The sequence below is a fragment of the Anopheles gambiae genome, chromosome 2 (genome assembly GCF_943734735.2).
Source record: "Anopheles gambiae chromosome 2, idAnoGambNW_F1_1, whole genome shotgun sequence".
Classification (NCBI taxonomy): domain Eukaryota; kingdom Metazoa; phylum Arthropoda; class Insecta; order Diptera; family Culicidae; genus Anopheles; species Anopheles gambiae.
In genome coordinates, this window is record NC_064601.1 from 85,909,385 (window position 1) to 85,932,539 (window position 23,155).

At 45.8% G+C, this 23,155-nt stretch overlaps 2 protein-coding genes across 13 annotated transcripts; one reads left to right on the top strand and one right to left on the bottom strand.

The window, feature by feature from the left end:
* Positions 1-93: 93 nt before the first annotated feature.
* Positions 94-17,902, bottom strand: LOC1276239 (motile sperm domain-containing protein 2). 10 transcript variants are annotated; one of them, XM_061649471.1, is made up of 10 exons: positions 17,768-17,893; positions 13,631-14,338; positions 12,555-13,000; positions 10,440-10,589; positions 9,987-10,328; positions 9,695-9,915; positions 1,988-2,069; positions 1,274-1,386; positions 994-1,194; positions 94-918 (listed from the first exon to the last, which is right to left on the bottom strand). In XM_061649471.1, the coding sequence occupies exons 3-10, from the start codon at positions 12,652-12,654 to the stop codon at positions 526-528; spliced, it is 1,602 nt and encodes a 533-aa protein (XP_061505455.1). In that variant the 5' UTR covers positions 12,655-13,000; positions 13,631-14,338; positions 17,768-17,893; the 3' UTR covers positions 94-525. The 10 variants fall into 10 exon arrangements, with proteins under 10 accessions (XP_061505455.1, XP_061505449.1, XP_061505454.1 ...); XM_061649465.1 differs by lacking the exon at positions 13,631-14,338 and having other exon boundaries at positions 12,555-12,798; positions 17,716-17,902; XM_061649470.1 differs by lacking the exon at positions 13,631-14,338 and having other exon boundaries at positions 12,555-12,798; positions 17,776-17,895.
* Positions 17,903-18,218: 316 nt separating this feature from the next.
* Positions 18,219-23,020, top strand: LOC1276240 (solute carrier family 53 member 1). Of its 3 annotated transcripts, none has more exons than XM_061649460.1 (6): positions 18,219-18,657; positions 19,474-19,627; positions 19,710-21,121; positions 21,434-21,676; positions 21,762-21,895; positions 22,053-23,020. In XM_061649460.1, the coding sequence occupies exons 1-6, from the start codon at positions 18,589-18,591 to the stop codon at positions 22,069-22,071; spliced, it is 2,031 nt and encodes a 676-aa protein (XP_061505444.1). In that variant the 5' UTR covers positions 18,219-18,588; the 3' UTR covers positions 22,072-23,020. The 3 variants fall into 3 exon arrangements, 2 of the variants coding, with proteins under 2 accessions (XP_061505444.1, XP_061505443.1); XR_009765395.1 differs by having other exon boundaries at positions 18,272-18,657; positions 21,762-21,966; XM_061649459.1 differs by having other exon boundaries at positions 18,272-18,657; positions 22,707-23,020.
* The last annotated feature ends 135 nt before the right edge of the window (positions 23,021-23,155 follow it).

Below are 23,155 nucleotides of genomic sequence, written 5' to 3' on the forward strand. Positions count from 1 at the left end.
GGGAAAAATGTCCGTTGAGATTCAAATCAGTTGCAAATTTAACTCAACTTACTTTTATATTCCATATGTTTCGGCAGTTAATAAAAGAACGGGTTTTCTTGCAAATATGTTTATTCTCAACACGACGGTTTTGTACCGTTCATAGCCGTGCGGCAAAGAGATGGCGATTAAACACAACAAATTGGGTATTCTACCATTAACTAACGAATAATTTACTTCATAAAATAACCCTACCGTAGGAGACGCAAGACAACATATTCCACCCGTAGCAAAGAACAAAAGAACCTAACGGTTTACAATTACCAAACTAAAATACAAACGAAACTGAGCGAAGTGAAGGGCTTTAAGGAAGCCCGGTTTTACCCCGAATGAAATGACGTTTTTGCTTTGTTTTTAGTGCACATACTGAACAATACATAAAGAAGAACGCACGAAACACGAAAGCTAACCCGGGAATGAAGGAGCTGATATCGGAGGCTCGAAAACGGTGCTGGGATGGGATTGTGTTGTTACCCCTCCCCCCTTTCAATGGTTTCTTTCGGCCGTGGTGCAATACTCCGAAGCATGACTCTTAATCTCTATCTTCAGTATGTACACGATGGCTAACGCGAGCAGCACGAACAGCACGCAGGTAATCCACTGGAACCGATGATTTCGCTTCACCTGCACCTCCAGCCGGTGCGTAGTTTCGTTCAGGTGCGAAATCGTTTGCTGCAGCAGCGACATCTGCTTGTCTGCACCCATGCCCATCATGCTACTGCCGCCGAACGAGCCGCTCATCACACCGTACTGGTCCGGGCCGGCGATCACGTTGCCGGCGCCGCCGAACATCGATTCGAGACCGCTCTCGTCACAGTTCGCCGGCAGTGCGCACTTCAGACGATGCTGCTCTACCGAGGAGCTCTTGGCCGAGATTTTCTAAAAACCGGGACACAAAAAAGGAACTTATAAGAAACAGTGCCATCAATACACGTGCAATTTAGAGGCGCTCACCTTCCACAGTTCGGTTAAATCCTGCGGGTTGGTGGAAATTTCATCCGTCAGTCCGATACACATCACCAGAAACTTTTCTCTATTGATTGTGTGCATCTGTTGGCCCTGCTGTAGCATTACGTTGATGTTCACGCTTGCTGAGGGCGGCAGAACGCCGGTACTGGGACGTACACGGAACTTTTCCGGCGCGGTCGTTTTCACCTGCAATGAAAATTTGAAGAAAAAAAATCAATGATTTGCTGCTCATTGGGCGACAGAGATAATTCAAATTAGCATTTACCTTGTAGGACACATCTTTCGTGTCGACATTGGTGATTTCGACCGTACCGACCAGATCATTGCCCAATCGCGAGAACGTAATGGTGTTTTGTGGCTTTATCCGTAACATTTCTCCTGCAATCGAAACACAATAACATAACAATCAGCACCTGTATCAGAGCGAAGGGTTGTAGATAAAGCCGACCGGATGAAGCATCTAGCGATAGAAGCATAATCGTGACGCAAAAGTGCCGTTTGAACAGCGTGTTGAAGCAAGTAGGTATATCTCCCGGGAACAATGATAACTTTGAGTTTTAATGCAATTAAAATGGCATATTTTCGTACTAATCAGAGTCCTTGAATAACTTTTAAGAAATGTGCAAAATCTTAAATTGCATTACATTTAACGATTTTTTTTCTACAATTACATAATTCCGGACAGTTGTAGCCTTTAAATAACTTTAAATAATGCATGCGGAGACATGCAGGCGAGTGCGCGCTCGTTGTGTTACCATAGAGATGGAATTTGAGGATGAATTTTAAATTAATAAAATCGATTTTCTGCCAAACTGGACCCTCTTTTTACACCTTGTTGCCACCCTCCGGCCGCCCGTGTGTCACAATAAATTTCCTTTTTGAGCAGAAGCCAAAAAAGCTATTAACCAAGTATGTTAGGCACTAACTCCCCTCTCCTCGTGCGCCGCCCCCTTCCCCATCCTTTCTCACTCAGTCTTACCTTCGCTGGACTCTGGCTGAAAAGTGGTACTTGGTTTGTCCAGCATTGGGGACTCTGGTGGGCTAAGGTTGGCAAAGTGAACCTGTGAGGGTGGAAAATGAAACAGAGAAGAGACAGAAACATTCATTAAAACGGGGGAAGAAGCTGTTAAAGAAGCGATGGTAAAATGTTTAGAAACTGTGTTTGTTTCGCTTTTATACGCGATGACAAATGAACGGAAGTGCTAGGAAATGACCGTACTCAACACAAAATTTGGCTGGCTCTCTGCAGCGCACCCCCGGTCGTCTTTTGTGTTGCTCCAAATCCGGTAAAGTTTGATGCAACTGTACCGGCGTGCTAGCTGGCTGTCCTGGGGAGCTAGCTTTTTCTCTGCTCTTATCCCGGGAATAATGCTCCAAGAAGGGAGGTGTTAAAATTCACTATTACAGTTTTATAAATAGCTTCAATCTACAAGCTACGGTCGCTTCTGCCAGGGATGATTCGACTGTCCGCCAAACGGCTGGGTTTTAGGTGTTAGCGTACAATTGTCGGGAGGGTTGAAATAGAACTTATTAGCTAATAATCATTCGCAACCGCAATTCAGTTGATGGTGGGGCGCTCGACTGCAAACGGAGACCCGCGGGAGCACTTATCGTGAATGGACAAGGTCACAAACAATAAATCACAACTCCGCACAGCGAGCGATTGTACGAGCACTTGTTGCAATACTGCTAATTTCGTCTGTAATTTGAGCAAAAACGTACACACTCCGGTGGTATTCCAGTGGCCACCGCAACGCAGGAAGATAGTTTTTTCTTCTCTCTCACAGCCTACTACTGTGTTCGTTCGTGCGGCATTGAAAACCAGCGCCTCCTCTTTCGCGAAGCTATCGATTGATTTGAACACCGCACAGACAACACACTGGGGTTGCTGCTATGCGGAAAGACAGCGGAAAGCGGCGCAGTAGATGTATAATTGATCCGGCACGCACTGTCCCACTTTGCGGGAAATCCTTTTTCACCTGATCCTTAGCTGGTCGAACGGTTTTGAGCAGTTTCACGCCGCGTTTCACCCCGAGCAAGTGAGCTTCGTTCGTGTGGGCTGTTTGTATCTGTTCCGCAGGAATTCCAACTCAGTTGCAGTTGCGTCCCGAAAGCCGCTCCCGTACAACATTGCGAGGGTTTTTGACGTTCGAATATCGCTGCATCTCGCTCATTTACTCTACCCTTCCTTTACTTGCCGACAGTGCTCGTTTCAGAGTGAGCTTGTGTGCCGCCCTCTTCTCCCCGTCACACTACACATCTAACACTTCGTCCACCTTTGTCCATACGCCTTTTGTTGTGTTGGTGACAATTTACACGCATCACGTATCGAAGTGTGTAGGTTCTCGCTCGTTGTGACATGCCATCTCTTTCGCGCATATCGACGCGTGTAAAAACGTAAACAAGCCAGCCAGCAAGACTAAATTTATCATCCATTTTATCGCAATTTTTTTAAACTATTTACATCGGAATCGATTACAGTTTAGTATTAATTTAATTAAATTGACGTGTAAGGGCCGTAACAAAGCTGCGCAACGCGTAGGATCTCAATTCAAAGAGGCACACGCAACAATCAGCGCGAAGGAAAGGCCTGGATGAAACCAGATAACACATCCGGCAGCTGGTAAGTTTGTTAAGAAATGCTTGATCTTCAGCATTACATCAACAAGGCGTGGTATTTGTCATCTTGCAGATCATCATTTTGCCACAAATGCACGCCCTCATGCACCTAAATGCATATCGATGGACAATTGAATACATCGATAGTATGATTTAATGAACAACCGTAGTATACGCGCCAATATGTTCCGTAAGTACAGTAAGCCTTCGGTCTATGAAGTGTAAAGTGTTATAAAGATATGTGTACTTGTTTGTTTACATGTTTGCCTCATCGTTGGGTGGACTGTTTTCGTACGAACGTTCGAGTACAAACCTTGGTTCCGGAAAGACATACAGAACCTATTACCGCTAACTGGGTGTGTTTTACTGGAGTTTTTTCAAACAAGAAGTTCACTAACTGGAGTGCTTCTCAGTTGAAAAACATATAAATGTCAAAACATGAAACATCCCGAATCTTACGAAGAGAAATTCGCAGCAAATGTGGATTTTTCTCACAAATTTAACCTTTCAGTAAGCGGTCACCTACCTACGGTTTGATATGTATTGAAATATCACATATTACTTTCATACATGAAGTGGAGTATGATCACCGACAAACCGACGTGACACTTCGAACAAAAAGAGCTTCAAAAGTTGTCTCCTTATTTCAAATGAAAATACGTTAAACACTAGCGCCATCTCTATAATGATTCGCTTACTACACTGACACAGAGTAGGAACTGCCAAAGCCCCTTTTTGTTTTTCTCTGCAAATTCCAATGCGCATTGTTTTATTTACTTCTTACATCTTTTGCATTGATTTGGAAACTTATAAAATTATTTTCCTTGGTGTTTTGTCCTATAATTCTCACAAAATTTTGCCTCAAACTTCCTTAGCAATTTGTATTTAGAAAAGTTGTTTACATCGAAGCAGCAGTGAACAGAGCTTACTTTGACAGAAGTGATCGCCTCACTGGTAAATGACAGTACCAAAGTCTATATCAAAGTGTATGAATATCAGGTGGTCCCATACAAATTGACAACTAATTTCGAAATAAAAAAAATCTCATTTTGACAGAATGGGTGAAGTGAATTTCCATAGGAACCGTTCGCTTTGTTCTTAGCAACACATACGTAGTACACATTGGTGTCCTCATCGACGGCATTATTTTGATCCAAAAATGGATTTTAATTAGTTCAGATTTGGTTTAGCTTACAGTAACATATATTTTGAGTGTTTTTTAAGGTATTTCAGTGCAAATAACGAAGATTCTAAGATTGTTTGTGTGTAAGGCAAGTCGTCAGAAAGCTTGTTTGGGGAAATGTTTTCACCCATGCTGTCAAAAAGTGACGTTCAACTTTTGCTATGAAAAACAGGCTATGAGACCACCTGATCTTCATATACTTTGGTCTATATAATACAGAGGTCGAGTCGTCCAGAACATTTGATCAAAAAGCGTGGGAAAGTTTTGACAGCTGGATGAAAAAGCTTCAATAGTTTCATCGTAGCATACATTGAGGTTTTAGTTGTTGTGCATGCAGTGGTCTGAAAGCATTTTCGGCCATTTTTACATCGTTTGTTTGTAATATTGTACTTTTAAAGTTGACATATATCAAGAAAAGATAGAATTATAGTACAATTATTGATTACAACAAGATCAGTGCCCGAAATTACGACGAAATCTTGTGCAGCTCAAGAGGGTCAAAGCTAAGAGGCAAGATTTCTGATTGTGCTCATTTTTAAGTGATGAATTACTGAAAAAACTATTCCATGCCACGTTCATGAGAAGGAAATGTATAGTTACACTAGGTTTTGTGCAGAAAAAGCACAATTAGCCCTAAACAGTGTATGGTTGTTTGGAATCGTTTGTGAACGCTTTTTCATCTAACTGTCAAAAATGAGCTTTCAAAATGGTGGACAAAAATCGAGCTATGCATCGACCTCTGTATTATATGGACTTTGGACAGTACTTTCGTGTGGGACACCTTTGTAATGCCAGTGTCACGTCGGTTTGTCGGTGGTATGATGATCATGCATGAAACATGTTCAACTTATTTTTACTTTTTGAGTTCCACCTACCCCTACGCTTGTTTAATATAGCTTCGTAACTATCAAACGGCAAGGCACGCAAATGGCCTCGTCAGAACTGGCATGAAATTATTAAATTAGTAAAAGCACCGTTAAAAGTTCAATACATGCTTTCCCCGATTCCCTCAACGCCAAGACCCTCAAATGAAGACTGTACATAAAAAGCCACCAGTGGATCAGCTGATGCGATAGCGGAACATATATGAGCAAGTGAGACGGCGGAGCGTCGATGATAATGCTAATGAGGGGTGGGGGGGTGTATTTATTTTTTTGGCCATTTAATTTTGCCCACCAACACAATCGCACACCAGCGCGAGCTTATTAAATGCAATCTTGAATCCCCAAAAACGCTCGCTCGAAACGTCAAAACCCGTCACAACTACTTACAAAAAGCATCGCCAGCGAGGGAAAATCGCACCGATTTCGAACGTTGGCGAGCTCGTAAAAACCGGTGTTTGGCTTGCCGGTTTTTGACAACGTCCGAAAAGCTCACAGAAAGCTTCAATATTTGAATTTACCGTTCACGAATGTAATGAATTTGTGTGCAACCATATTACCCCTATTCTGTAACTAATTTGAATTGAAATTAACATAGGAATGAATTTGCTGCAATTGATGGATCGTTTGGTAACCGTCTAACAATCAACAGAGTCATAAACCGCAACGTTGCCAAATCGGGCCAACGAACTTTCCTCACTGTTTGTCACAACATGCAATATGGGCGTACAAAAAAAGAACAGACAATAACCACATTCAAAAACAAATGCTAGCGTTTTGCTTCTTTTTCAACAGCCACCACTAACTCCTCGAGGTCGAGAGGAATGCTTTCCCCTCTTCGCTTCAAAAACCGGTTTCATTTGTTGGTCACGAAAATATTTGCAGTCCAATGTGCAGCCTTCGGCTTGCAACAAACCAAGCCCTCCCTTCCGCATCTTTTCGCATCATGTACAAGACGGCACACACAACGTGTCTTATTATTGGGTGCGATGTACTTACGATGCGGGTCAACAACAAAACGCGTACGCTGTACGTGCAGAATCTTAACCGTAGAAAGGGAAAGGTGAGCCTCGTCTTGAAGCCTTGCCTTTGTAGCTGAAACCTGAACCTTGCGTAATGTTGCGTACGATCCGTACTGAAGTTGCGTTGGGTCTATAATGATCACCCGGAAAGAAACCGATGCGTGTGATTGTAATTGCAATCGTCTAAATCAACTCTCCGCTTCGCATGGCGTATTAGTAACAGATTTCGAGGTACACGTAGAGTAGGATGATTAATAGGTTATTAAATGCATACTATAATGAAGTAATTACCCGAGCCATCGCACGTTGAAACCGTTGGGCGCAGTTTTTCCAAGGAAATGGAGGTAACTTGGAGGTGCTCCTCTGTCGTACTTGCCTTACCGCGAAACACTAAACACCTGTCCCAACAGCACAGCAACTAGTTTTAATTTTACTTTCTGTGCGCTCTTCACCTCAAACTTTTGAATCTGCCCACGTGCACGCACCACTAAATACAACAAGGTTCCTTCCCTTGTCACAGCTGATTGGAATTGACTCGAACTGGATGTTACGTGAAAGTCGTCAGCTGCTGGTAGGTATGATGATCGATTTGGCTTTGGATGACTGACGACGCTTACACCCGTTGGTTTGCACTTTTTTTTTAGGGGTTTTGATTTTTAGAGCGATGAAACCGTTCTATATCGTGTCCTGTGCTGCACCGCCCGACCGTAAAACCAATCAATATTTATTTTGGGAAATTGGAAAATAGTAAAAGATGGCACAGCGGGCACGCTGCTGTCCTTACACCCCGCTGCACCGTCGGAGCTACTGTCTTATCAAGGCAGGAGAGGGGAACTTAGTTTCGACTATTAGCCTCGAATCGATACGAAGGCTACAAGCCGGGAGTGGGTGAGCTATATATCGTTAAAAAGAGCACACCTTCCCAAAGGCCCTGGGACACACCACTTTCAAGAACGTTCTACCCTGTGTTTTTTTCCTCTTCTTTTAATCGATTCGCGACGCGGCACGTCACACACGCCGGGAACTGGCCGGCACGTGGTGAAGATGTTTGGATGATACACCACTGTTCGATAGGAAGGAAGGTACTCCTCCTCAACCGGGCGGAATTGCTTTGCTGCTGGTTCGATTCGTATCTGTGCCCGCGTTGCCCCGGGTGAACTTTGTTTAACGATGCGCACCTACTGTGTGTATGTGTGTACACACTGAAATTGCAACGCCAGGCACAAAAAGCTGAACGCAAGGCAACCGCGATGACGATTTTTAGGTCAGCAGAAGTCTACCGAGAAGGGAGATACACACACACACACACGCGCACGCTTACAACAACAACAACAAGAAGTAAAACGAACAACCAAAATTTCCTTCGCACCCCGGTTAAAACTGCATCCCTTGCAGTCGCGCGTGTCTGTCGCGATCAACGGCCGGTAAATTACTAAACTCCACTCCGCAAGTATCACTTTCAAAGCGAGTGACGCTTCTGTGACTCTCTTTTCAGTTTCTTTTGCTCGCATACACGTACCACTTGACTGCCCCTGCCTTCTTGGCTCGCTGGAGCGTTTTCGCGGTTCAACCCAACTGCCGCCGCGGGGAAGGGTAGCGCTCACAGGGATGGCAGGGAAATATGGGGTGAGCTAGAGGGTTGTTAAATAAATTGTTTTACCGGCTCACGTTGCGGAGTTCGGCGGAGAGCGAGCGCCCGAACGGAATAGCGAGACAGTAGTGGCAAGTTGCGAGAAAGGGGTGGGGATTTGTTTTATATACCTCACCATCTACACATGCTGCCCCACACCGGTACTTAGCTACCGAGGGGAGGGTAGGAGGGTTAAGGTTCGAAGCGCTCTGAGCATAATATGACCGACTCGAGCTGTGGCCGTTCGTGCCAGTGTTTTTCTTCCGTGACGTGAATGCCGCTGCGTCGTGGGTAGAAATTAATGGTAGCAGCGCGCTGTTTAGGACAAGTGTAGTAAATGCACTTGAAAAGGCCATTACATCTAGTTATGTTTTCATTCATACCGTTTGGTCGGAATAGATAATTAACATTAAACTATTGTACATTGAACGTTTATGTTTGTCTGTTACGTTTTAATCGGGTTCCTAAGCTCTCAATAAGTATTTACTATAGTTTTTTATACTCTACAGATTTAAATCATTTCGCAATTTATCAGCTAGGAGTTATTGGGTTTAAAGAGAATAATACCTAACATGTAAGTATTAGCTTTTTTTAAATTCTATTATTAATGTAACTGGAATAAAAAAACTCCTATCTACACATGGCCGGTGTAGAAGCCGTCACTCATCGTGTTACAGCCGGTAGAATACTGCAAACAGTAGAAGCTTCTACTGAACAAGGGACAAGCTTTGGAGCTGCCGGTGGGAAAATACAAGAATAGAAAGGAATCAATACAGTTGACGCCACCGTTCGATGTAAAGGTTAACTAATAAACTTTCACCATCAATTACACCATATGTCCGCAGGATGCCATGCACGGTGGAGGGGGTTTAGTATCCTTCAAAATCGATGTGTAATATTCCTCTTTACATGCACTTTTTTCGATTTGTTTGCAAAGTTCTGATTACTGTTCAAAACTGTTGATTACATATCATTTATAGCTCCCATCCAGTAAACGGTTCATGCATTTTAGAAATTATGAAACCAGCCCAACGTTGATCGGTCTAGCAGTATTATTTTCTGGGCGCATAACGCTTCTCCCTAGTGCATTAGTAGATTCCCAAAGCTTTCAGCACAAAAGGAGCTTTTAGCGGTTTGATTTATGAACATATTCTACACCCAAGCGATTACGCTTATATGTGCCTGAACAGTTCTGTACGGAGTTTTGTGTTCAAGCTTTAAACATTTCTTTTTTTGTTTTTATCTTTAATAAATAATCTTACTTAGTAAACAAAACTTAGTAGTAACAACGAAACTAGATAAGCGGAGGATGATGAACAGTAAAAGCCAAAAGGACCCAGTCCAGCCTTACCTTTTTCGAGAGGATGCCATTCTGAATACCGTTCTGCGTTAACGGTAACTCCATGGATTTCCGCCTTTCCGGCACGAACTGAAACACGTAATCGTCCTTGCCGCCCCAGCTCCGCGGCATGTTGTCGTCATCGATGTACTCGCGAATGTTTTTACTGCTGATGTTCCGTAACCGGTCGACGGCTTTGGCGGGCAGGAGCTTTTTGATGATTTGGAAGGTGGCTGAAAAGGCACCAACAAACAACACGTTAACACATTGTGGCACATTTGAACAATTGAAGCGTTGCAATTACCGTTCAATATCCATGGAAGATCGTAGATGAGAATGTAGTTCAGAGAGCAGGGATAGTAGTTTTTGAACGTGTTGATAATGTACTTCGTGTAGTCCATGTCGACGTTGCTGAGTCCGGCATCGGTCAGATCGAACACGATCGTCACCAGATCGTCGTTCGCTTCGCGAATGATTCGCTCGATCCAGTACAGGAAGCACTTTTTCAGGTCGTCCAGGTTGCGGGTCCCCCGCACGTACAGCTTCGATCTGAAGATGAACACGGTCTTGCCGTCGACGTCGCGTCCTCGGGGATACATTAACCCGTCGTTAATGTATTCCATGCGAATGTTATCTTCACGAATTTCTACAGCAGATGTTGACAAAACAAAACAAAAACGGAACAACACAATTAGTATCTTTGTTGGCGGCAAGATGTTGCTTGACATTGGAGCACACGACTCCACGCATAACGTACCATTGATGCCGGAGCTTTTTCTCCACTCCAACGTTTCCCAGAGCTGCTTCAACGATTCCTTCATGTTGAGGTCATTGTTCTCCAGGAACTTGGTCAACCAGCCGTCGCCTTCGAAAACCCACCTCATATCATGCTCGTGGAAGCCACCCGCTGCAGTGGGAAGGAAGAGACGGACAGAGATAAACGGAGAGGTTAGCAACCGGGTATTACTTAAAAATTCAAATGAGTCAAATAACTATTCAAACTATCGGTGTGAGCAAAAAAAAGCACACACAAAACCAGTCCGATCTGAGGGCGTTCGTTGGAAGGCATGCGACTTTTATCGGAGGCGGTGGATACGCCTTGAACTAGAGAGGGAGAGATCGTTTGAATTCTTTCAGGGGCCGTTTCAGGGTCTCTGGGGTCGTTGGGAAAAGTTTGAATGAAAGTTTACGATGAATGAGCTGCAGCACAACGTTGAATGAGGAAGTTGCACAATTAAGCTGAACAAAGCTCACAAACTTTGTCAACCATCGAGCTGGTAGAGACGATGATAAAAGAATATCAAATATCCTCCAATACAATCATCCTTCAAAACACGGTCACACAAAAGAAGCATCGGCAGCCCTTTTGGGAACGCCAAGAGTGAAACCAATGTCATCCAGCCAGCTGGGAGTTGGACGCACATCTTATCTAACGCTTCTCTCTTCGCGCTCGGCAAAAGACCTTGAACGTCATTCCCACGAGCAAGATGTCACGACGTCATCGAGAGTGGACTGAGATCTCAGCCAAAGCCAAGTTCCCTCGAGCGTGTAATGTGCGCGCGCGGACGGGCACTGTCCGATGTGCGGCCGTGTGTCACAAGACGATGCGGCTAACGCGGTGGGGGGGGGGGGGGCGTTCGTCACGGTCCGTTAGAGAGACGCTGGTACAGTCCGGGACTGGGTCTTGGGGCGACCTTGGGCCCAAAAGCGGTATCTTTTCTATTCACGCTGGACCGGTGAAAGGGGAAACGGCGGCACTGTGCCCGCTATGCTGTGATGAGGCATTACAGTGTGGCATTAATTTGCAACACAGCGTGGCTAGTGATGTGCTAATGCCGGCCAGTATGTTTGTGTGTGGCAAGACGCCACTAAGCGAGATGCACTCACCACCAAAGCCAGGGGAAATAAAACGTTTATGATGTTCCTCCAATTACGGTAAAGAGCAAAAGCGGTACTCAGTATGGCCAATGTTTGGGGAAAGGATGGGGTAATACTGGGAGGTTTTTTTTTATGGATCACTTAGTTAGCGTAAGCCCTGTAATAATTAAACATGTGGCAATTTAAATGCCATCTAAGTTGAAGGGCTTTTATGCTACCATACGTTCATACAAAAATTAGAATAAAAAGTTTCTTCACGGTTATTTTTCTCACAGAAAATACATTTAACCAGAAATTAGGTCGTAAGCTGAAAGCTGAATTAAACATATCGCTTTATTCCTAGTTAAAAAACAATCTACCAATATCTGCAACAGGTGAGGCCCGAGGTTCGACACCCGCTGCAAAGGGAGTAGTAAAAAAGAGCATAATACACACACATACACACCACCCCGCCAACAAATCGTCTGATGAGTTATTAGCAATTTGATAACGCCACCCGGGAGGGTAAATAGTGCAACAAGTTTGCAGTGTGGTTACCGACAACAGGACGCCTGTCTATGTGTATGCATATATGTAAATGATGAGCGTTTTAATTGAATTCTGGTGGGAATTGTGGCCTTTGTATTTAATGTACAGATGTACCTGTTGATTAAAAAGTAATTGCCCTTTTTGCTCCTAAAATTAGACTAATAATCAGCTGTCACGAGAGCAGCGCCAAACGTCACAATGACATTAAAAAAAGCCACCAAGGGACAACCATGAAAACAACCTATCGGCTTCGCCTTTGAGTGATTATTTTCTTGTCTAACCACCGGGAAAGATAACGGCTCTTGGACATTGCTGAGTCACTGGCTATGACCTTGCAGGCTCAATTCCGTGCCCTTTTAGCCAAAGAGTGTAAGATAGATTGGGCGCAAGAAGCACCTACCAGACTGTCCCCCGCATTGTTTTGCGGTATACTTAAGGCCTACTTAGCATCTCCCGGTAACGTTACCTGGAACTTTCGCTGCATCTCTTTCTAGCTTCTCCTTGAACAGCTGCCGCAGTTCGGCCACCTGGGCCGGTGTTGGGTTTAGGAATTCTGGAAGCGGCATTTTCTATCGGACGGTCTTCTGTATCTTTTGTAACACACACACTGACACTAATAAAGGCACTAATACGCAAAAGGGCGGATCAGCTGAGGTGTATGTAGAACGGTCGACAAAACTACACTTAAACTAACAACTTTTGGCACTAGACTGAAAGCGTAGGAAGGATGGTGTAAGTACTATCACTGAAACAACACTCCGTTTGCGTTAACTTCGATCTTTCGTAGCCACACTTTCGCTGTCACTGTACACGATACCACGCGTTCACGTTGATGCCCTTCCACACCAACAAAGACGCACTCATCGGGTGTAACGACGATTGCTTCCAGCACCACACGTTACTTGTTGAACACTTCGATTCGGGGCAGGGACAAAAAAACAACACAAAAATGGTTTACTTTCGATTATTGTACACCTTTTCCGGTTTATTCGGGTCTGATTGAGAGCACCTCAGTAACCGCACAGTAACGTTAGTAACGGGTTGGAACGCTGGATGCTGGATGGAGGAATGCTGGCTCGGATTTAACATACACACCACACCAGCCAGGTTAGTATCGCTCTGCAGTTACTATTGTATAATTTCACACGAGTTTTCACAATCAACCGAAGGTCGCTTGGGTCGGTGATTTTTACTCCCGATTTTTTTTTCGATTCTCTCTGCTTCCAAGCTAATAGTGATTTCGTAATCGCCAACGCGCCACTAATGTTCCCTGACGTCGGATCAAATTGGAAATCAATCGCAACCACTATACGCGTGGACGCCGTCGATCAAACACACATGTACACACATGTGTGTGTTGTGTGTGTGTTTTTTTTCTTCGTCCGGTTCGGTTCGTTTCTCAATTCTTCTTTTTTTGCGCCGGTGTGTACGTGTTAGCTACTTTGCCTTCAAACGCAGGCAACCGGATGATCGGCTGGATCGCTAATAATGATCACTCGCGCTTGCGTTTTGGTGTGTTATTTCCACAGGAACTGGTTTTACCTTTCGGGATTTGGTTGGCAGCTGGGTACGGGCACGGAAGGCAGCAGAACACACACTTTACGTCGATGGCCGACTAATCTTTGTTTCGTCAATGGCTATCCGATATCGGATTGTCACGAGAGCGAAAGACGGTGTAACACCAGCTGGCGTTACCTTGACGACAGTGAAAAACCACGCAACCGAGCAGCAGCAGCGTTGACACACAACAACCCTGTCGTACACTCAAGCCTGTTGTTATCAGCACTGTCGTCGTGTACGCGGGTGTGTGTGTGTGTGGCACGTGCGAATTTTCACACGCCAAACGGTGCTAAAGAGCTGCTCCTTCGTGCGCCGCACCACCGGGATTGCGGAATTTGGGAAGGAACGATCTTGTTCCCTTGCTTTCCGCTGCTGATGGTAACGCGCACGTGTGGCAACGAACTGCAGCAGCAGCGCGAGAGGCGACCGGCGAATCGACACAAGCAGACAAATGCAGCACCCGAACGCGACCAGACGCGCTCCGAAAACAGACTGGCGTGGCGTGAGATCGCCGTACGAGCTTAGGTCAGCCACCGGCTGCCGTGTGTTGTTCCTCTTTTCTTTTTTTTCAGTTTTTGGAGGGAAGCCGTTCACCTAAGCCCACCGTGTTGTATCGTTATCTTTCACTCTCACACTCTCACGGCGCTCTCCGGGGTTTGAAGCTCGGGGCGTCGGGGGTCTAATGCAACGCTGTGCGGACGAAAGGGAGAGAGGGGTGGGAGGTCGATGCGGTTAGCGTAACCGTGTTATTTTTCGGCAACCGCGAGAGCAACAAAATTACCAACAAACCGAACCGAGAAATACAAGACACAGGCAATAAAACCTGAAAAGCAGCACCAGCTTTTCGGTTTACGGAGCGGGAGTAGGAGGGGGGAGGAATTTTCTTCTTCCATCCCCAAGGAAATTGAGATTTGGAGATGAGCTATGTGCGCGTGGCGAGGGAAAACGGCAGAGGCACCCGGGGGAAAATGCGGTTCATCGTTCGAGCGGTTGTGCGTCACCGTCCGGAAAGCAAACACAAATAAAACCGTCCGGTGTCTTGTTTCTCTGGGTTATTTTGGCAGTCTCTTCAAGCAAGACACATTTGCATAATTAAAGCACCCGTAACAAATTTACGCGACTCCTTCTTTCGCTCGCACGCACTTAATGAAAGTGATTTAGAACACGGGAATCGGGCAGCATTCGCCACTTTGATTGCTTAGATTGATGAAGAAAGTTCGATTCCGAAGGGAAATTTATAGAAAATTGCGCATTTATATGCACACAGGGAACGGCATAGGGCCCCCCATAACCCCCATCCCATAGCCAATGCGCTCATGGTCACTACACTACTTCAAACATCCGAGGGGAAGCGACGGAAAGTGGAAAGAGGCGAACGAAGTAAATAATGATATCACCGGGCAATCACATTGACGCGATGCTATGACATACTCTAGGCCGTCGAAGCCAACCCGGGCTCCAGCTTATCATCAAATAACCACGTGTGTTATCGTCAGTTTTTGAAGCTGAGCGTCGATAACAGGAATTTGGCTGCGTTGAGCGGGGTAAGCATTACGGGGGTTCGGGGGGATATCATTTCCAACGTTCAAAGAACCAGAGACACCTGCAAGCGATTAGAGGGTTGTGATGCGTTTCTTACTTTTTAGCTGATTTGGGGAATGGCGTAAAGTTTATCAGAATGCATGTCGCAAGCAGGACGACAGGAGACAAAGAGCCGAAGTGGGGACAGAGGGCAGCTTTACGTAGACAGTGCAAACAAACGTCGAATCTCGTTTGCAATTACCATGACTGACTGTAAATATTTATGTTTTTTTTTTTTATTGAGACCCTAGAATTATTCCAGCTTTATCATATAGGGTGGCGTCACCTTCGAACAGAGCTGAAAAGTTTGCGTCAATTGAAAGTGAAGATTTTTTTTAAACTCGGAAGATTGAACATTGAATATTTGTGTAACATATGCGTCTCCGTAGCAACTAGAGGATCAAATTTGCTGACTAAGGGTCTCGAACAATCGTCAGTCGATGGCTTTGCGCGTAAGTAGTGGATCGCGCAAGTATGTACGCAAATGGCGTCCACTGCAAGCCACGTTTTGTAAACACTCCGGCCATTAGAAACGATGACCATCGATCACGCGCTGCTGTTTGGATGTGGAGGCTTTTCAAATGGCTCACAAACGTACCCGCCGCATTTCCTGGTTAAGAGGCTTCTTCAAGCAGCGAGAGTGCGTCCGTGTGATCTTTGCCATACAACCTTGGCCTCGGACCGGTCGTACACTGGCTGGGCTGCCCTTGGCTTTTCGGGCCGATTCAGCGCGATGAGTGCGCGTTTGCATTCAAGATGAGAACCAGCTTTCGGCAAAACTGGTTATACGTTCGATGCACAGGGTAACGCTACTTGTTAACACATTTTCGGGCAGATATGTCTCGGAGATTGCGATTTATCAATCGAACCACATCGCGTTACTCTGGGCGCCGCTGGCTAGTGTTGTGCAATGGGTTGGCTCTCCGCAAGATAGCGCAATTGAAGGAACAGGCGCATGTGTTCGAGATCGGAGCAACGTTAGTGAAGGTGATACAACCAAAAAAAGTGAGGTACCATTCAAGGGCGGGTTTTTGTAAGATAGCCAGAGGCCGTGTTGCTCATTTGTTGGTTAGTACAGGTTCATTACTCATCAGCCATGATGGTTTTAAAATCGCTCAAGGACACTGAGACGGATCATCCCAAAAAGCGTAGTTTGGGCTCAGTTTTGTTTCCTAATATGTTCCTATACTGTTCCAATATTGATCTCCACTAAGGACCTCATCAGCTTTATACTAGCTTAATAGGGCTTTTTCAGGAAGCGACAAGCTGTTTGCAGTATATGATTGCAAACAAATAAAGTAAAGCAATAAATCAAGAGATGCCGACGATGGTGCATCGTAACAGCATTATGTCATAGGTTCCTATAATCGAGCCGTGTTGCTGCTACTCTCGGATGTTCAGTGAGTGTTGCACCAAGTCAACGGCTTCTTATCAATAGTGCCTTGTAATGCAAGTACCCTAGGGAGTTTGCAATAACATTGGCAAGTAAAAACAAAGTACAATGTGCCAACGATTGCCAATGTCCACAGAAGGGAATGCGTTTTCACAACTTGAATTAGAAAATTTTTTAGGGCTTTACATGAATTGAAATTTACAATTTCCAAAAAAATGTATGACATTCCCATCGAAAGGTTCATTCTGTTTATTTTACATCCCTTTTTAGTATGCGACAAATAGGCGCATAAATCATGTATGACAAAAGGACGACCGAAGCTCACATGTCCCATCACCTTTTGGTGCACTTTGTTTGATCTGTGGAAGCTGGTGGATTTTTTTTTAGTTACAGCTACAGCGTGCTCCTTTACCATTGCGTTTTGTTCCTCTGCGCCATCAAAGGACCCATACGCAATCGCTGGTAGGCAAGGGTAGCGTGTCAAAAATCGATGTTAATATCCACAAAGTTGGCGCTGTTGGCATCAGATTACCTGCCCGGCGACGAAACACGAGCACCCCGAAAAGACGTCGTAGCCCGCCTTATCTCACGTAGGGGGAAAGCGCGAATGCTCTTCCATATCTTGCTTCATGGAACACGATAATCTTGCGACGTTTGCTTGCAACCGTGGGCTGAAAGTTACAGTGTATTATGTATGCATATGTGTTCCATTCCATATCCTTTCCTTTTCCATTTCTTTTCAACACACACACACACACACACGCGCGCACATGTTTGCCATACGCCGGTCCAGAAGAGTTAGATGGCCAAGGTCACCTCTTGAGATTACATTTGCACAGTACATACGTAGTGAGGGGTTGCTTTCCACCGGCGTTTCGATGGTAAGTAACCCTCCTGTACGTATAGTTCTTCCACCCAGTGTTCAATCAGGCAACACACACACCCCCTTTTTTAGCTGTAATAATAATCCCCTCTCATTATTTCCGCAAACTGTTCAAAACGGCTTTAAAATTACACTGCGTTCGGGGGACACTCTGCACCACGTTTACGCCTGAGCGATGAGCACAACCAACACCGGAAAAGACTAACGCACCGAGATAATAATTTCACTAATCTAACGACTTCATTACGCTAACTAACTGCACCAATTTACGGAATCGGAATACGGCGGGCACTGCGGGACCCGAGCGAGAGCACCTTCCGGCCGTGACAGCGTGCGAGATGTAAATAATGTGGAGCGTTCTCGCGAGCGCAAGCTGCTGCTGCAAGCCGTGCCATATGATTCACGCGCTGGGCCCCCGTTTGCGTACGCTTCGCACATTGGGGGCGCCCCAGGGACAACACAATTTGACAGTTGCAGTAATGGGTATTTTTTTGAATTTAGGGAAAATGCGGGCGGGATTAGAAATTCAATTTCGTAGAAATTAAGCATGCTTTTGTGCAAATGTTTGTTTTTCGAATTGAGTGCTGAACATCTTTACGCGTTAAATAGCATTAAGGTAGGGTTTGAATTAGCAAAACACGTGTTATACTTTTGAAATAATCGACCTAAATTCCCCTTTTCAAATTTACTGTTTTTCCCGCTCTCGAGCGGACACCGTTGAAAAAGACACTAACCTGTCACCGTGCACGATTTTCCCGCAGGCGAGTGTGTGTGTGTGTGTGTCTGCACGCGCGAGCGCAGTTCGTGCATTTTCCACCCCTACCCCTTTTCCCACCGCACCCACGAGCAGCATTAATTGCAAGCGAAAAAGCACGGCCTGCTGCTCCGTGCTCCGAGTGTGTCCCCTCGTTGTTGATGATGCCATTCTAGTGAAGTACGACGTTCTGTCCGAACAGACAACACACTCTCGCACACTCTCGCGTACGATGTGGACGGTATTAGCTGCGCCCGTCCGGCAGGTGGTGTAGTAAATCGAATTGCTTAGCAGTCAAACCCGTACACCCGTGTACCGCGCGATTCAACATGAAGTTTGCCGAGCATCTGGCCGCCCACATTACACCGGAATGGCGCAAACAGTACATCCAGTACGAGGTAAGTGGCGCTCAAAAGTGATGCGTACCAATCGGGGTAAAATGGATTCCTCCTCGTTTGACCCATCCTGTGACCCTTCCGATGGTGGGAGTGCTTTGCGGCGGAGAACGACGGCAGGAAAGTGCGAAGGGCAACAGACGTCGGTGGGTTGTACTGCGCAGGCGCTGGGCTGGTACTGTTTATGTTACACTCGGTGCTCCGAGCGACACGGAATCTCCCCGGCTCGGGTTTCGGGCCTGACCCGGACCGCGAACGTGTATGTAAACAATGGGCGTACGTCAGCTGTTTGTTCCCGCCAAGAATTTCGCACGCGAACGGCGAGGGCCCCGCTCACGCCCCAGAGATGGCGGATGTTAAACTTGTCCGAGTTGTCCGAAAACGTTTTGCTCCTGTCACCTGTTAAACGTGCGCATTCCGGTGTGGGTAAGGAAAAGCGCTGAAAAACAAACCAAAAACACAATCACGTGCATTTTTGGCCGCTTTTTCCTGTACTGCTTCAAACACATGGTTCGGCGCGCACGTTTCGCGGGCAAACAGCAGCATGACCCGGTTCCACGCCGCTGGTTTGTGTACATTAGTAATCGGTGCGAATGATCTGCTGTTTGTGGCGCCTTCTGCTAGTGAAGTGTACGCTAATTGGAGTTATGCAATTTGGCGGTATGAAAAACAAAAAGAAGTTGCGATTGAAATTTCCAAATATTTACGATAAATAATAGCTGAATTTATATATCATTTTTATAAACCTATGTTTTAATGATTTTGAGGCTGGTTTGTTTTGCTTCCGTTTAGCTAATGTATTTCTTGAAACTCTTGCAGGAGATGAAGGCCCAGCTGTACGCGGCCGTGGAACAATCTCCCTCGGCCGAGCTGGTCGATCCGGAGGTGCTGACGCGGTACTTTGCCAAATTCGACGAGCAGTTTTTCCACTACTGCGACAGCGAACTGGCCAAAATCAACACCTTCTATTCAGGTAAGAGGTAAAAAGTAGTGGATATATATATTTTTAAAAGATTACAAACAAACCCCCCCCCCCCCCCTTCAATCCAATGCAGAGAAACTTGCCGAAGCGACGCGCAAATTTGCCAACCTCCGGACCGAGCTGAGCGAAACGCTCGAGATGGAGGAGAGCACCAAGATGAAGAAGAAGGACAATCTGCACAAGATGAAGAAGAATCTGCTGCGCAAGAAGAACGTGTCGGTGCGCAAAATCCAGGAGCTGAAGCTTGCATTTAGTGAGTTCTATCTGAGCCTGATCCTGCTGCAGAACTACCAGAACCTCAACTTTACCGGCTTCCGGAAGATACTGAAAAAGCACGACAAGCTGCTGAACGTCGACTTTGGCGCCCGGTGGCGGGCGGAGCACGTCGAGTCGGCCCACTTCTACGTGAACAAGGACATCGACCGGCTGATCCACGAGACGGAGAACATCGTGACGAACGAGATCGAGGGGGGCGACCGGCAGCGGGCCATGAAGCGGCTGCGGGTACCGCCGCTCGGTGAGCAGCAGAGCCCGTGGACCACGTTCAAGGTGGGCCTGTTTTCCGGCTCGCTCATCGTGCTGTGCGTGGCCGTCGTCCTGTCGGCCATGTTCCGGCTGCGGCGGGACGATTGGATCGTCGCCTTCCGGCTGTTCCGCGGCCCGCTGCTGATCGTGGAGTTTATGTTCCTGTGGGGCATCAACGTGTACGGGTGGCGGTCGTCCGGCGTGAACCACGTGCTCATCTTCGAGCTGGATCCGCGCAACCATCTGTCCGAGCAGCACATCATGGAGCTGGCATCGATCTTCGGCGTGATCTGGACGATGAGTGTGCTGGGCTATCTGTATGCGGATGCGTTGGCCATCCCGGCGTACCTGAGCCCGCTTATTCTGTACCTGCTCATGGCAGGGTTTCTGCTGAACCCGACGAAAACGTTCCGCCACGAGGCACGCTTCTGGACGCTGCGCATACTGAGCCGCATCGTGCTGGCACCGTTCTTCTACGTCAACTTTGCCGACTTCTGGCTGGCGGATCAGCTGAACAGCATCGTGCCGGCCTTTTTGGACCTGCAGTACTTCCTCTGCTTCTTTTCCACGATCAGCAACTGGAGCTATGCGGAGGATCCGAACCAGTGCATCAACAATTCGCTCTGGATCCGGCCGGTCGTGGCCATGCTGCCGGCCTGGTTCCGAATGGCCCAGTGTTTGCGGCGGTTCCGTGATACGCGCGATGCCCATCCGCATCTTGCCAACGCGCTCAAGTACTCGACGTCGTTCTTTGTGGTCATTTTTTCGTCGATTACGCAGGCTACGCGGGATCAGTACGCGAAGAGTTCGGACAATCCGTGGTTTTACCTGTGGATACTGGCATCGATCGTGTCGTCCTGCTACGCGTACACCTGGGACATTAAGATGGATTGGGGTCTGTTCGATTCCAAGTCGAGCGATAACAAGTTTTTGCGCGATGAAGTCGTGTACAGCTCGAATGTGAGTGGATTGCGAGGAGCTGTTACAGGGTTTGCAGGAGTTCTCATAGCTGTGGGACACTTTATAAACTCTTTGTTACATGAAATGAACTTATTGTAATGGGAATTGGACTCTCTAGCATCCTTATCGGACAAATCCAATAGGAATTTCCAACGAGCCTGTCCAAAAAGGGTGCCATAGAGTTCAATTTCCAACGTATGAACTTCACTTCCAATGGGATAGAGTCTAGGAAGTGTCCCACAACTATGAGAACCCCTGGAAACCCCTGTAAGTGTTTGCAATGCTAATCAGCCATTTATGTTTGAATTTCAGTGGTTCTACTATTTTGCCATCGTTGAGGATCTCATTCTGCGCTTTGGATGGACGCTCTCGATGAGTCTGATCGAGATGGGTTACATTGATCGGGAGATTATCGTCTCAATTCTTAGCCCGCTGGAGGTATTCCGTCGCTTCATCTGGAACTACTTCCGGCTGGAGAACGAACATCTGAACAATTGCGGTAACTTCCGTGCCGTTCGTGACATTTCCGTTGCACCGATGGATTGCTCCGATCAGGTAAGTTGCCACGGAATTGTGAAAAACGTTTGGGAATGTTTGAGACATCAGTAAACAAAAAAAAACGAAATATTTCATGAAACAGACTACCATTCTGCGCATGATGGACGAGGAGGATGGTGTACGAAATCGGCGCACGGTGAAGAAGCTGGCCAATAAGAAAAAGTCTGAACAGCGGCTGCTACTGCGGGAGGCGGAATCGACGGAAGATTTGGAAATGTAACGTGGCGCTTTGATTTAATCTTGATTTAATAACTGCGTTTCATGCGAATTTCCACACGGTAGCGCATGTGAGCTGTGTGTGTGTTGTGTGTTGTGCCAAGCTTAGTTGTTGATGGATGTTTTTATTTGTCTGTTTTTATCCTATTTTCGCCAGTCTACATCGTATCCGTTGATCATGCAGCACCAACAGGATCATCACAACCCATTCGGATTCCACGCTTGAGGATGGTTTTTATCATTTCGTATCACTTCATGCTTGAAGAGAACATTTTTGAAGAGTACCTTAAAGGACGCACTGATACTTCAATAGAAGTACTAAGGAATTATGGATCATTGCATTTTTTATTTGAATGAAAGTAGAATCAAACATCATTATTCCATTATTTCATGTTCCCTTACTCATTTATGAACAAGCTTCTTTTTTAAACGTGGCTCATAGAACTCATCCGTAGCTCGATATACGTGTGTACTTAGTGGATTAGGAGCATAGCATCCTTGTCGCAGGTACTGTGTTAATTAGTTCCAAAAGATGCTAGCGCATCTGTAGAATTACATCGAAACCATGCGACCCGTCTGAGGAAGGTCTGATACAGCATTATTTCCAAAGACTTGAACATCATTCGTGCTTCGTCGGAATGTATCGCCAAATCAATGTGTAGTATTATCTCACTCAATCGTTGTTAACGCTATGTGTTTAAAACGTTGGATTATAATATCCAGATTATTGTATCTTTTTATGATCTTTCCTTTTCAATTTTTTTCTGTGTTTGTGCTCGTTGTATTTCATGTGCTCTTTTTCAATCCACAGCAGCGACAGTTCTAAAAGGCAGGTGCAGTGGGAAATTTAACAAATTGGCAAGCAGGTGTGTGAAGGATTCGTACTCCCTGACTGCACCTGAATCCTCAAATCATGTCGATGAATGAAGAACACGGTTAGGTATCATCACCAGGAGGAACCAAACATTGGCTAAGACTATAGAAAACGGGTTAAATTTATTTTAAAAAAATGATACTGTGCAACAGTGAAACGGTAAATTTGTAACTAGTTTTGGTCTAATGATTTTGGAAGGAGGAACTAAACTGCCCCGTTGTGATTGGGAAAGAATAAATTGTTTGAATGTAGCGTTTTTCGTTCTTACTAGGTAATATGTCGCACCATCGATGTGATAATTAGTAAGATACATGAGAAGGTTTATAATGGAAAATGTCTGAAAGATTAAAACGAAATTACGCAACATGATGTAGCACGTCTTCTTT